This window comes from Salmo salar, chromosome 22 (assembly GCF_965601325.2).
Source record: "Salmo salar chromosome 22, fSalSal1, whole genome shotgun sequence".
Taxonomy (NCBI): domain Eukaryota; kingdom Metazoa; phylum Chordata; class Actinopteri; order Salmoniformes; family Salmonidae; genus Salmo; species Salmo salar.
The window spans coordinates 52,930,001-52,945,775 of record NC_138312.1 but is presented as its reverse complement, the minus strand read 5'-3'; the positions used below and the strand labels follow the sequence as shown (position 1 = coordinate 52,945,775).

General features: G+C 42.8%; 3 protein-coding genes and 1 pseudogene across 4 annotated transcripts in view; 1 reads left to right on the top strand and 3 right to left on the bottom strand.

Moving 5' to 3' along the window:
• The first annotated feature begins 288 nt into the window (after nt 1-288).
• ube2c (ubiquitin-conjugating enzyme E2C) lies at nt 289-4,113 on the top strand. Of its 2 annotated transcripts, none has more exons than XM_014168153.3 (7): nt 289-398; nt 949-1,057; nt 1,836-1,863; nt 1,982-2,068; nt 3,330-3,534; nt 3,703-3,762; nt 3,919-4,113. In XM_014168153.3, the coding sequence occupies exons 2-7, from the start codon at nt 957-959 to the stop codon at nt 3,954-3,956; spliced, it is 519 nt and encodes a 172-aa protein (XP_014023628.1). In that variant the 5' UTR covers nt 289-398; nt 949-956; the 3' UTR covers nt 3,957-4,113.
• Nucleotides 4,114-4,173: 60 nt separating this feature from the next.
• zgc:109913 (regulator of G-protein signaling 9-binding protein) lies at nt 4,174-6,121 on the bottom strand. Its single transcript, XM_014168171.3, has 2 exons — nt 5,917-6,121; nt 4,174-5,628 (listed from the first exon to the last, which is right to left on the bottom strand). The coding sequence occupies exons 1-2, from the start codon at nt 6,116-6,118 to the stop codon at nt 5,093-5,095; spliced, it is 738 nt and encodes a 245-aa protein (XP_014023646.3). The 5' UTR covers nt 6,119-6,121; the 3' UTR covers nt 4,174-5,092.
• Nucleotides 6,122-8,242: 2,121 nt separating this feature from the next.
• The window catches only part of LOC106583675 (E3 ubiquitin-protein ligase RNF182), a 14,693-nt gene continuing 7,160 nt past the window's right edge, over nt 8,243-15,775 (bottom strand). The window contains exon 2 of the mRNA XM_014168161.3: nt 8,243-10,618. Within this exon, the coding sequence (XP_014023636.1) occupies nt 8,898-9,707 (810 nt within the window). The 5' untranslated portion in view covers nt 9,708-10,618 and the 3' untranslated portion in view covers nt 8,243-8,897. The remainder of the gene's footprint in view (nt 10,619-15,775) is intronic.
• Nucleotides 15,104-15,775, bottom strand: part of LOC145862632 (uncharacterized) — a 7,564-nt pseudogene continuing 6,892 nt past the window's right edge.

The following is a 15,775-nucleotide window of genomic DNA, read 5'->3' as shown; positions in this document are numbered from 1 at the left end:
CTACTTGCTTACTGGTTGTAGTTACACACGTGCCGCTTTCAACGAATCAGCAAGTCGGACATTTCCGAATTTCCTAGTTCCGACTAGCATGTGAAAGCGACTTCAATCACAAGAGTTTGTGTTTAGACTCAATGCGACCGTACAACCATAGGCAAACCTCTCTTCCGAATGATCTTTCACCCAATGACATCGAAGTGTTTTGTAAGTGCGTTCTTCCAAATGGTTGCTACAGCGTTGCTTTGTTTTAAACCTGAAGTTGCGATTGGTCATATTCGTAAACGGGGTGGTGACACCGATTTGATAAAGGACGTTTAAACGGGTGGGCGGGTACCTATACAGTTTGAAAAACTCAGTAGCAGAAGAATAGAGTCGGTGGACAGAACCGACACACCAGGCAAGTATGGTGACATTTTATTATTCATTCAGAAGTATGTGATAGGCAGTGTTGGTTAGTCGAAAAAAACTTTAGCTTGGCAAAAAAGTCATTCCGCTTGCTAGTTAGCACTGCAGCAAAAATAACGCTAAAGAGACGACACTCGGGTAACTGCGTCGTTAACTAAGCTAACGTTAGCTTGCTATGCGCTAACATGATTAGCAAATATACACATATGTGTTATTGGCTTGTCGTGTGAATTCGACAGTTATGTCTAGGTCATAGGATCTCTGGGCTAGCCAATGCAAACCTAACTACTGTTAACTAGCCAAGGCAACTTAAAATCCAATGTTTGCTAGGTAACTACTCTAACTGTAGTTAGCTAGCAAACATTAACTAACTGTAACTGTTTAGGTAACGTCATGACAACACCCTTGTGGTTAGTGGCTTGCTAGCACGAAGCAAAATGCCAGATACGACGTGCATTTGAGTATTCCAAGTAACATATATTTTTTTTGGTACCTTCTACTTTGCTAACTACTTACCGTCCTCTCGAATTCTGTTACTCCAATAAGTTACAAGTATGGCCTCTCAAAATATGGACCCTGCAGCTTCCTCATCCACAGCCGCTCTGAAAGGCAATGAGACCGGTGGGAGTGCCGCAAAGGGCTCAGTCACTAAAAGGTTTGTGACATTTGTTACCGTCATCTACATGTACATTTTAGTCATTTAGCAGACGATCTTACCCAGAGCGACTTAGTTAGTCCATTCATCTTAAGATGGCTAGGTGGGACAACCATCTGTCCAAGTAATTTGTTCCTCAAAGTAGCGATCAGCAAAGTCAGGGCTGGTGGGGAGGGGGTTAAGTGCAACTGTTTGTTCACGAAAGGCTTTTTTGTGGATGTGTAATTATTTAGGATACCCTTTCTGGGCAGGGACTCTGTTTTCCTAGCTTCAAGGGGAAGCTGGTTACACCATCGGGGTGCCAGGACATGCTCTTCCAATGGGCTAAACGAGCGCTGTCCTCCGCTAGTGGTTGTGGGGCAGAGGTGGCAGAACGGAGTACATTTGTCGTTTAACAGAAGCTCTTATCCAGAGCGACAGAGGAACAATTATGGTTAAGTGCCTTCCTCAATGCCATGTCGACATATTTATTTCACCTAGTTGTCTCAGGAATTAAACAGCAACTTTTGGTTACTGGCCCAACACACTTAAATGCTAGGCTACCTTGAATACTCTAGATTTATTCCCTGCTTACTTTTATACTAAGGCTGGGTCTTAACAAATGGTCCTAGAGAAATGGCCATTTAGCTGTTAAGTGAACCAAACAGTATTGTTCTGTAATAGCCTGCATGCTAGCTGATTTTAAGATGGGTGATTAGTACTACTTACATTGGGATATGGGCCAGTCATTGCACAAAATTTGGGTACATTTTAAAGGTCGTTTTTTTTTACTCCCTAGACTTCAACAAGAGCTGATGACACTAATGGTAAGTGTTCCCTGTGTAGGGCTATGTCCTAATCACAATTGGAGATGTCAATTGATCTATTGTGGAAAATAGCTGCTACTTTTAGATCTGAAGGTTATTTCTTGCACATGTCATATAGATGTCTGGACATAAGGGGATCTCGGCTTTCCCAGAGTCTGACAACCTTTTTAAGTGGATCGGAACGATAGACGGCGCTCAGGGAACAGTAAGTAAAGGTTTCTTTCTACTTCACCATAAAAAGTGCATCCTTGGCAGGGGCTCAGATTGTAAGTCCAGTAATGTAGATGGTGTGTAACCCTGCCAGATGAACATGGGTAAAGGTGTCGGCATGCTTCGGCTAGGTGTACAGACCACGTGTGCTTGCGTACTCCCTTAAAAGACCTTTGCTTGAAAAACAATACAAGTTTGTCGAACTTGAGACGCGTAGCCACTTCCTCAAAATATAATTAATGTAAGATGACTCCATAAATCTGTCATTACTTTAAAAAAAATTGCACAGGAGATCTTGGTCACAAAATGTTACATCAAACTAGGGGTGTGTTCGTAAATTCAATCTGAAGTGCCGGAGTGGATGCTCTGGCTGAGGAGTAGTGTTGATCTGAGCGTTCTGACCTCAATGGCAGTCAAGCACCCAAGCTAACTGGCTAACGTTGGCTAGCTTGCTAGCTACTTCCAGACACAAATGATAGTGCTTCACTGACCATTTTACTTGCCCTAGCAGAGCTGATTATCCAGAGCGTTGGTGACTGTGCTGCTGGCAACAATTTAATTACGCTTTGTTGCTGACGTTTACTGACAGTTTCTCTGCGCTCTGGCACACTCGGACGAGACTGCTCTAAATTTGGAGTAGATAGCCAGAGTGAATTTATGAAAGGACCCTAAGCTGTTTGGTGCAGGGCCTCCCAAGCGGCGCAGCGGTTTAAGGCAGTGCTAGAGGTGTCACTCCCGGCCACGACCCGGAGACCCATGATGCAGCGTGCAATTGGCCCAGTTTCATCAGGGTTATGGGAGGGTTTGGCCGGCTGGGATGTCCTTGTCCCATCGAGCTCTAGCGACTTCTTGTGGTGGCTGGGCACATGCATGCTGACTTCGGTCGCCAGCTGTACGGTGTTTCCTCCGCCACATTTGTGCATCTGGCTTCCAGTTTAAGCCAGCAGTGTGTCAAGAAGCAGTGGAATTAATTTTTTTGTCTCGTGTTGAAAGACCACAAACACTTAACCTACTTTTGACCAATCACCGACGAAGGGGCTTGGACTTTGGCTTGCCTCTGAACAGAAATTTGTGTGCATGAACAGCCAAGCTCTTGCCGGTGACCAAAAGGTCGTCAGAATATATGCATGAACTGTTTCGGATAGAAGTTATACGGACGCATCTCTTCCATCAACATTCAAATGCTCGCCTTGATTAGCTTTTGTACAGTTAAAAAAAAGTATATTAAAGAATGTCAGCCTTCTTCCATCTCTTAGGTTTACGAAGGCCTGAGGTACAAGCTGTCGATGGAATTCCCTAGTGGCTACCCTTATAAAGCCCCACGCGTGAAGTTCATCACATCGTGTTTCCACCCCAATGTTGACGATCAGGGCTTTATCTGTCTGGATATCTTGAAAGACAAATGGTCAGCCCTGTACGACGTGCGTTCCATCCTGCTGTCCATCCAGAGTTTATTAGGAGGTGAGGTGTCTTTTTATTAGGTGTCTGTCACCCAACCATTTTCATAACTGGGTCTGATCAGATTTTATCAACACAGAGATCAAATCACTGTCGTTTATTTCATTTTTTTTAGGTTATGTGCCTCTGTCAAGTTTTTGCTAACCTTGTACCAAAATCTGTCTTGTCCAGAGCCCAACAATGAGAGTCCCTTGAACACTGCTGCTGCTGAGCTTTGGCATAACCAGGAAGGTTAGTAGATGGACAAATGTCTGTTGCAATAGCCCCCACACATTTTGACCAGGGCCCATAGGTAATTTGTGATGCACCCTGTAAATACTTGTCATGAATCAAACCGTTTTGTTAAACTTGTACGGTATTGAACAAAGGTGTTTGTCTTTCTTATAGCATTCAAAGCCCATTTGAACTCTACCTACAAGAACTGACCCGAGATCCTACAATCCTGCCATGCGGTTTATTTTTAAGTGTTTCTTTCTTTCTGATTATGTAAATACTGGGTATGTCTGTACAATATTTTTATGTTTGTATAAACTTTATGTGAATAAAGTTTAATCGTGGCTTTGTTGGTTATTTTCCAATCAACATTTGACTTTATTTAATTTGCATAATACATTTTCAATCAATACAATTTTCATTCTAACATGCTGACCACACGGGCTCTGTTACAAAATACATGTTCAATCATTTTACCCAAACTGCTCGCTCGTCTCTGTAGCCAGGTGCTAAAATAGAACTTGGTTCTATTTGTGTCACAAGTCCCTCATCTCGTCATTGGTTTTTAGGAGCATTTACCCACGTGGGTGATTGAAAGCTGAATTTAGGTCCACACTCAAGTCCAGTTGGTGGTGGTAATGCACCTTAAAGTTGGTTGCCAATCGCAGTATAAAGTCCACAGAAGGAGCGGTTACAAGAAACTAACTAGGTTTCCCCTTTTCTGTGTCGAGGACACATGATTTTGTGACTCAATGGGTCAAAATTCCAAGGGGGAAAAAGGACATGATGTATTTCAGATAAAACGCAATTGTTATATCCCAGGACCAATTAGCTAGCTAAATGTCCGTGACTGTTTTGACCGGTCACCAAATTAATAGTTTGTTTTGCTATTTCAACCTGCATGTGTGGCTGGATGCACCCACCTGGTGTAGTCAGCATATTACAAAATGAATCAATAACCTAGATATACAAGGTCTTTGACCATAAACATCTATCCTTTTACCAAGGAGATCTTTATAGTTGATCATACTTTAAAGCATTTGTTAGTTCTTTGACTGCATCTAAAGACACTTGTCTAACGTTCATAGTTTGCATTAGTAAATAGAAATGACTTGTGCATGTAAAAACCTAATTTATACCATTTGTACGCAACACAAGAACGCTACGCAAAATGGCGGTCCTGTGTACTGTCGTTCTAAAATTGCAGGACTGCACATTTTAGTTTTTACAAAGGAACGCCATTTTGCGTAGCTACTTGTAGTTATTGCACAGTGTATGTACAGTATGAAAGAGGCTTTATTCAAAGTTTTACTGACCATTAACCGTTTTCAAGAGTACACCCCAGTCTTCAGGTCGATAGACAAAACATACACCCCAACTTACAGTTTAGAGGTTGACAACACCCAGACATCTGGTCATCTTCGGACACCACCATCATCTCTTCCAGAGTCTCATCCTGATCGTGTGCAGCATCCTGAGACTGAGCGCCTTCCACCCAGGCCTCTTGGGTAGCCTCCACTGCCCAGAAAGGAATGCTGACTTTCTGGAGCATCTCCTTGACCAGGGCGTCAATCTGGGTGATGTGCGTCTTTAGGTCAGGGTTTTGCGCCACCTCCACTGCTAGCCACGGGGTTTGGACTGAAGCTGCTCGGGCAGACACCCCAGTGACACCATCTGAAGCTCCTGTGTTCACCAGGGCCCGGCGGTCATTCCTCTGTTTCAAAGGGAAGCAGTCTATTAAGTCACTGGCTTTGTGCAGGTCCTGTTGGAGGTTCTCTAACCCAGTGAGGAAAAGAACCCACATTCGCTCCACCTGTAATCGATCCTCTTGTCCAGGTTCAGTCACCCTCTCTGTCAATAGAGGGACCAGACGTCTGTGCAACCCTGGATTAAGAGACGACACACAATTATTCACAGTGGAATTTGCGTATGATTTACACTACAAAGTACTTGCACTTGTGATTTTGAAAAGACAGTACTGTCAACAATTTTTTTTTTTTTTAGACACCAATTGGCTGAGAGAATGTTTCACTTAAAGATTTGACCTGAATTTGAGTGGAAGGGGTCAGATCACAGTCACCTTTTGTTTGTGGAACCCCATTAAATGATAGAATAAGAAGGGGTCAGACATGAACCTCACATTAACATTCAACAGCATTATAGTGGCCTTACCTGTGCAGATTCTATGAGCCAGTGCTCTGGTCTCGTCCATCTCCTCTCTCAGAAAGCTGCCGTCTGAGTTACTTCCGATAGAGATGGCCATCTGTTGGAAACAGGCAGTCACCTTGCACAGGGCTTCCAGGGCACGCTCACACTCTGTGACCTGCCGTTTCCTGGCCTGGATCTCATCCACTGATCTCCGCCACCGATTCATCTGAACCTTGGAAGATAACTAAATTACCGATTTCAATTTTGGACAGCCTAGGTACCTTTTTTTTAGGTAACTGATTACGTTTAGAAAGTAACCAACCCAGCCCTGCCACTGACCTTAATGTGGCACTCCAGTCTCCTTTTCACCTCATTTAACTGATTTACCTAACAAAAGGCACATCTCAATAGGTCGTCCAGGTATGTCATGACATAGCAGAAGTTGTGTGGGTGGGGGTGGCTTTTGTTCTTTATTGCTCCTCAAGCAAGGGGGGAGGCTGTCGACATCACCGATTACCATCAGACCAAGTCCTTGAATTCCATACTCCTTGATGTTTGTGGTTGTGTCAGAAAAAAAAAAAAACTATTTTGCTCAAAACATATTTTTGACCCTTTAGTGTGTGTGCTTTACTGTATTTGTATTTGGGATATTGCTTTTCAACAGTAAAAGTACAAAAATCACTGGTGGACATCTTTAAGCCCATCAAGCAATAGCCCTTGTGCTGGAATTAATACATTTCTTCACACAGTCTAACTAAACCAGGTAAATGGACTGGTATTATAAAACCAATATAGACCTGAGTATTGATAATGTAATCTCTGATGATTGGCATATGATTTTCAAAGTAAAAATATAAAGTTGTATTTGCTTTATATTGTCTCCCTTTTTATATTCCAATAAACATTTATACTTTGCATAACTATCAGTACTCCAAATCTATATTGTGCCACTAACTCCACCAAATATTACAATGACCACATATGAAACACAAAATAAAGGAATTAGGAATCAAGAGTTATTAGCTACTTCTCATCTTATTCATCACCAAACAATCAAACTAGATTAAGAACCCACCTCCGTTTTGAAGTCTCCTCAGGGTCTCATGCTTTCTTATAGCCTACGGCCAAGTTGACAACCTTCAACACGACTGAAAACAACTGAGCAACTTCAGGGTGAGCCCTCAGTATTGGGCTCCTCCTCCACACCCCCATGCTTACTGTTTCCTTGCTGGCACTGGCAGGAACTGGTCTTCAGGGAGACTCTATTCAATTAGGCCAACCCTAGCAGCTGAGGCCAATGGAACCATCTGTGCCCTTGCTCTTCTTCCATAAATAAAATGGGTTTATGTCAACACATTTTGACAAATCATATTCCCTAATCATATCTAAAGTTGTGTTTTTGGATGCTTATTATTGTTGAGGTGGCAGGTAGCCTAGCAGTTAGAGAGGCCAGCCAGCAACTGGAGGGTTGCTAGTTTGGGCTCCCAAGTGGCACAGCGGTCTAAGGTACTGCATCTCAGTGCTTGAGGCGTCACTACAGACACCAAATCCAGGCTGTATCACAACCGGCCGTGATTGGGCGTCCCATAGGGCGGCGCACAATTGGCCCAGCGTCGTCCGGGTTTTGCCGGTGTAGGCTGTCATTGTAAATAATAATTTGTTCTTAACTGACTTGCCTAGTTAAATAAAGGTAAAAAAATGGTGGACATGATCTAATAGACTGGGAGTGTTACCATTAGACACAGGTTCTGCACAAAGTGTGTGGTTCTAACATGTTCATATAGTGGTTGATTAATGCTATTTCTAAGGTCTAGTGCTAGGTAAGGTATCTTATAATTAGCAGCATTTGATTGTGCCAGCCAGATATTCCTTTGAGTTGCTCTCCTGTAATAGCTAACAAGAAGCTTTTAGGAGCTGAGGTCCTTCGATGCCATGGGGGTGCTCCCATGTGCCAGGTCTCCGGAGCAACAACACTAAAATTAGCTTGAGTTAGCAAAACGTCAGCACTTTAGCAGAATGGGTCTGTGGGGCTGGAACCGACTGATTCACACGTCACAAAATGGTACACTTTTCACTGCGGGTAATTCTTCAGCATAAACGACTACTGTGGATAATACATTGATTTCTCCAGTCCCTTGTGGGTAGTGTTCATGAAGCTTCTTATGTAGCTGTGTGTCGTGTTCCTATATGATAACTTGCATGTTTTGCGTTTTTACATAACTTATTCCATCTTCATTTTTAAGTATAAGGAATGTGATTGTATCCTATTAATAGTCCAAATTGGAATCAGTTGCCCAGGAAATGTGGGTTATGGGGGAAATTAAAAAAAGAATGGCAAAGATCACAAAAGTGTCTTGAGTCTTTTATTGAAATATCTAGTAACAGTTTAGGCGGTTTGTCCGTTCCCAATGCAATGACACAAACAGGTTTTACAACGTTAAGTTACTGTAGGGGCACAAACAGACATGCCTTTAAAAGGCAACTAGGAACATGGCGTATACATGGTGACTATGCTGAGTGTCTGAATACATCCTTAAAACTATGGGTTTTCATAGTCCGTTGCCCATAGGTCGAGCAGATGGGTATTCTACCACAGTACGGTTAACACTAAGAGGATCATATTCGTTTTGAACAATACAGTTTGGTGATCATCACAGTAATAACTGAAGCCCATTCCGGTGAGCTGCATGAACACAAACGGCAGCAATCTGATGCAGGTTGAGCTGTGTAATTAGAAAACCATTCATCAGGCCGTGGGCCTTTCACAATTTGTCTTGAATAGTCAAGCCATACATCCAAATCCAAGTGGTCACTCGGAAGTTTTAGTGCTGGTATTATCTGAAGAAGGTAAAAGGAAGGGGTGGGGGTGTATTTTACAAAAGGACAGGGGGTATAGATTTGCATTGGTGATTTGGCTTTGTCTTTTACAGGTCTTGCTATGTCACATCCACTGATAGAAATACATTGGTATTAGGATGGGGGAGGGGAGTAAAGCGGAGACGTGGCTATGTGGCTATGGACTGCATGATCTCATGGCACAGGCATTGACAGAAGCCGTAGAAGACACACAGAACCAGGGTGGAGGGGACCAGGCTGACCAGAATAATTCCCAGGGTGAGCTGCTGGATCATCAGAAGATAGATGCCCAGCGGCAGCGATGAGAAGTAGACTAGACACAGGACGCCGATAAGGAAGCTGGGGAAGGTGCGAGAGGTCCATGCGCCGCACTTCTGCGCGGGCAGGTGGCAGGGCAGCGAGGCCAGGCTGGCGGGCCGGTACAGGCGCACCATATTGAGCATGCTCATGGAGTCTGATGACTGTGACTCGCCCGGCACCTCCATGATGGTGATGACCAGGCAGTCGGAGGAGCTGTGTGACTGCTCACTGGTTGTGACGCAGCCGCCCCCAGAACCACCACAGCCACCCTCTACACCGCCGCTCCCGCTCAGGCTGCCCGGAGTGAGCAGCACCTCCCCACTCGGGGTGATGGAACCGCCACTCTTCCTGGCGCGGTCCTGGTAGGTGAGGATGGCCAGGATGTTGCTGTCGTCCTGCAGCAGCCAGATGTCATCGTCGGACACGTGCGTCTCGTGGCGGCAGAAGGGGCAGCTGACGATGCTGGGGGACGAGTTCTCCACGATCTTCTTCAGGCATTTGGCGCAGACGCGGTGGAGGCAGCCCAACACCTTGGGCTTGCGGGTGCGTGTGTCATAACGGTTGTAGCAAATCTTACACTCCAGCTCCTCCACGGTGTAGACCAGAGGCTGGAAGCTCTGGTCCGTCTCCAAGGTCAACTTCTCCAACTTCTGGCTCATTGTAAGAGAGAGAGAGAAGGGAGGGATGCCCAGCTAGCCAGAAATGTAGGCACTAATGCAGCAGTGCTATGTTCCAGAGACACCCTGCACTGAGACACCTTGCACTTTCAACAACAGCTGCGGTCTCTCCGGTAAAGTTTTGTCCCAAGATTTGTACGATTTTTGTAAAAGATTTGTATGAAGATACAGTGAATGTTATTAATTGGTATTGTCCGCGTTGACGCTCACAAGAAGTGGAATCCAAATGATGATTTAAGACACTGATATGATGGCTCATACTTTTGTACACCTTTTCACAGTAAAAATACATTCACGTACTGTATTACTTTGTAAATATTCACACCTATGTTGCACAGGTAACGATCATGCTCTGATATATGTTCATGGTTGATCCTGAACACCCTGAATAATAGAGTTCGTATTCACAGTTGAGCATGCATGCTGAGTATGGCTTTACTTTCACAACAATGTATGGTGCTAAATTAGCATTTGAGGGCATAGGACTGAGGTTAGACAGCTTTACATCTTCAACAATGCTGTATGACTGGTCGCTACCCAAACGTAGTGCATGCCCAACTCGGATCAGAGATGTTCATCTCCAGATGAGTTTCCAATGACAAAAACATTTGAACAATTTAATGAGAGAACATTCCGGTTTTGAAAGTGCCTGTTATGTGTAAAATGCGTAAACAGAAAAAATACACAAGTGTATAGAAGGCGGGAACCATGTTTACATGTGCCAATGCCACTATTGCTTCGATCGGAATATCCAAAATATGGAGGGATGAATTGGATTATATCCGTCAGGAAATCTTGGGGGAGTTGGTGTCAGATGATCCAGCTAGAGAGGGGCAGTGGTATTCCCAGTATAGGTATTCCCAGGACCTTGGTACAGCAACATGGTCCCTCCTCTGTGGAAAGAACACAAGGGAATATATGTCAGGGAACATTGGAAATCCCAAATATATGTAAAACCCGCACACTAGTGGCCTTTTGATTGTCTTGCGGGCTAAGCCGCTGCATATACAGTATAACGTTGCTGCATGGGTTTGAATCCAGCCTACTGCTATTTCAGTTTGGGACTGCCCCACTCCTTAAAAAAATACACATTAGTTACGACAGATGACCAACCTTGACCGAATTCTATTTTTCATTTCAGAGTGCATGAACGAACAAGGTGTCAGGTTGTTGTCAAAATGTTGGTAATGTCAACACCAGTTTACCAATACTTAATTCGATGAATATGAGTCTAAGCATTTCTTCAATATCAGCCTATTGTCTTTATCCAAGAATTGTATCCACACACTCTTTCATCACTATCATACAGCCTCCATCCCAGAGCTACAACTTTCATCACTATCATATAGTCTACACCCCAGAGCTACATCCTTCATCACTATCATATAGTCTACACCCCAGAGCTACATCCTTCATCACTATCATATAGTCTACACCCCAGAGCTACAACTTTCATCACTATCATATAGTCTACACCCCAGAGCTACATCCTTCATCACTATCATATAGTCTACACCCCAGAGCTACATCCTTCATCACTATCATATAGTCTACACCCCAGAGCTACATCCTTCATCACTATCATATAGTCTACACCCCAGAGCTACATCCTTCATCACTATCATATAGTCTACACCCCAGAGCTACATCCTTCATCACTATCATATAGTCTACACCCCAGAGCTACATCCTTCATCACTATCATATAGTCTACACCCCAGAGCTACATCCTTCATCACTATCATATAGTCTACACCCCAGAGCTACATCCTTCATCACTATCATATAGTCTACACCCCAGAGCTACATCCTTCATCACTATCATATAGTCTACACCCCAGAGCTACATCCTTCATCACTATCATATAGTCTACACCCCAGAGCTACATCCTTCATCGGAAGACAGCGTTCATCTCATGCTTTATGGTCATCCAATGTCATTCCAGTTGCAACCTTAAATGGGCTTATCATGATTCATCATCCATAATAGGTACTGTGGTGATCCTCAATGTCCCCAGTAATAGATCCTATTTCAGTACATGACACACTAACATCACGCTCAGATGTGTGCGACTCTTGGCGGTAGTAAGAAAGCCATCTCCATCTGTTCCCATTCAACTAAGCCTAGATTTAAGTTTTTATTACTTCTAAACAAAATAACATTTTGGGGTTCTCATACGCTTGCAATGATATTTTGATTCTTGCTTGAACAGTCGTTAAGATTATATTTGGTTGTCATCTTTGCAAAATAACTATTTTGGAGGCAGCACTTAGCTAGAATGCTAACGCTCATTGATATAGCAAAAAGCTAACCAAAGAGTCTTTTTACTGGTTGAAAGGTTTTTTAAGTATTATGCAGTTGATTTGCGATGATGACAAACATTATATTAAGCAAGGACATTCATACGAGACTGAAAAATCCAGTTATAATCCAAAAGTAATGTGAAACGCACTCATAAACAAGATGTAAATAGAGTTTTTTTTTTGCTGGTGTTCTATAAGAGATCCCCCTTGTTCTGTCACCAACTTGCGCGCATCGCCCTCATGCGCCAATGTTTGTAAACGCAGAAAGGGGTCTATAGCCCCCTTTAACTTGCCTTTCTCCTCCCTCCCCTCTGTTAATTTACCTCGTCACCGTTCATCACCTCCTTTCTGTCACGGACATCAATCCACCCTCCACACACACACTCTCTTTAATACAATCCACAGTACTGAGAAGTTGTGCATCACAAGGGTTGGGTATGTAAAGGGATGGATGGAAGCCCTACGATATGTGGCACTGGAAACCACTATTATGTTATGGGACCCTCCTTACATACAGTTGAAGTCGGAAGTTTACATACACTTAGGTTGGAGTCATTAAAACTCGTTTTTCATCCACTCCACCCACACATTTCTTGTTAATATACTATTGTTTTGGCAAGTCGGTTAGGACATCTACTTTGTGCATGACACAAGTAATTTTTCCAACAAATGTTTACAGACAGATTATTTCACTTATAATTCACTGTATCACAATTCCAGTGGGTCAGAAGTTTACATACACTAAGTTGACTGTGCCTTTAAACAGCTTGGAAAATTCCAGAAAATGATGTCATGGCTTTAGAAGCTTCTGATAGGCTAATTGACATAATTTGAGTCAACTGGAGGTGTACCTGTGGATGTATTTCAAGGCCTACCTTCAAACTCAGTGCCTTTTTGCTTGACATCATGGGAAAATCAAAAGAAATCAGCCAAGACTTCAGAAAAACAATTGTAGAACTCCACAAGTCTGGTTCATCCTTGGGAGCAATTTCCAAAGGCCTGAAGGTACCACATTCATCTGTACAAACAATAGTACGCAAGTATAAACACCGTGGGACCACGCAGCCGTCATACCGCTCAGGAAGGAGACGCTTTCTGTCTCCTAGAGATGAATGTACTTTGGTGCGAAAAGTGCAAATAAATCCCAGAACAACAGCAAAGGACCTTGTGAAGATGCTGGAGGAAACAGGTACAAAAGTATCTATATCCACAGTAAAACGAGTCCTATATCGACATAACCTGAAAGGCCGCTCACAAGGAAGAAACCACTGCTCCAAAACTGCCATAAAAAAGCCAGACTACGGTTTGCAACTACACATGGGGACAAAGATCGTACTTTTTGGAGAAATGTGCTCTGGTTTGATGAAAAAAAATAGAACTGTTTGGCCATAATGACCATCGTTATGTTTGGAGGAAAAGGGGGATGCTTGCAAGCCGAAGAACACCATCCCAACAGTGAAGCACGGGGGTGGCAGCATCATGTTGTGGGGGTGCTTTGCTGCAGGAGGGACTGGTGCATTTCACAAAATAGATGGCATCATGAGACAGGACAATTATGTGGATATATTGAAGCAACATCTCAAGACATCAGTCAGGATGTTAAAGCTTGGTCGCAAATGGGTCTTCCAAATGGACAATGACCCCAAGCATACTTCCAAAGTTGTGGCAAAATGGCTTAAGGACAACAAAGTCAAGGTGTTGGAATGGCCATCACAAAGCCCTGACCTCAATCCTATAGAAAATCTGTGGGCAGAACTGAAAAAGCATGTGCAAGCAAGGAGGCCTACAAACCTGACTCAGTTACACCAGCTCTGTCTGGAGGAATGGGACAAAATTCCCCCAACTTATTGTGGGAAGCTTGTGGAAGGCTACCCGAAACGTTTGACCCAAGTTAAGCAATTTAAAGGCAATGCTACCAAATACTAATTGAGTGTATGTAAACTTCTGACCCACTGGGAATGTGATGAAAGAATTATTACTAGGATTAAATGTCAGGAATTGTGAAAAACTGAGTTTAAATGTATTTGGTTAAGGTTTATGTAAACTTCCTACTTCAACTGTATCTTATTTTTTTATCAGTCATTAAAATGCATGAAATAATTTCCCTTCCATCAAAATAATCGGCCAACAAGTTGTAGCACATATGTATGGTCTCGCTCTCCTCTCGCTCTCTCTCTCTCCCTTGCTCTCTCTCTCTGTGTTTACTGAGACGATGAGTCACACACCAGAATGTCAGTGGGAGAGAGTAGTTGAGAGTGAAGGAGCAGCACAGCACACTACAAGTGCACAGATCTGATTTCCCTCACTGCTTGTTCTGGCATTATGTAACACTTCTTTCCTTCCTTCCTTCCTTCCTTCCTTCCTTCCTTCCTTCCTTCCTTCCTTCCTTCCTTCCTTCCTTCCTTCCTTCATCTTTCCTCCTCCCTTTTTTCTCCTGCTCACAGGTTGTTAGAATCTGAACTGTGCCTATAAATATCCCACCTGTAGCGCTGGAGGGATACACAAGGTGTTTTATATAATGCCTCCTTTTTTCCCCTTCTAAGACAGCGGGGCGATAGGAAGGTTGGAGGGGAGCCCTCTCTTTATGCTGATGGAATAGAGAGACTGAAAAAGAGGAGAGCGAAGAGACAGATATAGCTTACAGATAATGATGATGACATTGGGTGGCAGGTTGTCTCTAAGGGATCTGGGGATGGGAAGAAGAACACAAGGTTGCATAAACAATAGGAAATGTTTATTTGAATAGATGTTTATGCTAGGGACAAGGAATAGATGTTTATTTGGATAGATGTTTATGCTAGGGACAAGGAATAGATGTTTATTTGGATAGATGTTTATGCTAAGGACAAGGAATAGATGTTTATGCTAGGGACAAGGAATAGATGTTTATTTGAATAGATGTTTATGCTAGGGACAAGGAATAGATGTTTATGCTAGGGACAAGGCATAGATGTTTATGCTAGGGACAAGGAATAGATGTTTATTTAAATAGATGTTTATGCTAAGGACAAGGAGGCACTAGAAGCAGCACTGTTGTCCTCTTGGTCTGCAATAAAAAAAAATGCAATTACCGGCTACATATCCTGAAGGGACACTGAAAACGCCCGGACATATTTTATCACTTTGATGAAGCTGTATTTTATCACTCTGATGAAGCTGTATTTTATCACTCTGATGAAGCTGTATTTTATCACTCTGATGAAGCCGTATTTTATCACTCTGAAGAAGCTGTATTTTATCACTCTGAAGAAGCCGTATTTTATCACTCTGATGAAGCCGTATTTTATCACTCTGATGAAGCCGTATTTTATCACTTTGATGAAGCCTGATTTTATCACTCTGATGAAGCCGTATTTTATCACTTTGATGAAGCCTGATTTTATCACTCTGATGAAGCTGTATTTTATCACTTTGATGAAGCCGTATTTTATCACTCTGATGAAGCTGTATTTTATCACTTTGATGAAGCTGTATTTTATCACTCTGAAGAAGCCGTATTTTATCACTTTGATGAAGCCGTATTTTATCACTCTGATGAAGCTGTATTTTATCACTTTGATGAAGCCTGATTTTATCACTCTGATGAAGCCGTATTTTATCACTCTGATGAAGCTGTATTTTATCACTTTGATGAAGCCGTATTTTATCACTCTGATGAAGCCGTATTTTATCACTCTGATGAAGCTGTATTTTATCACTTTGATGAAGCTGTATTTTATCACTCTGATGAAGCTGTATTTTATCAC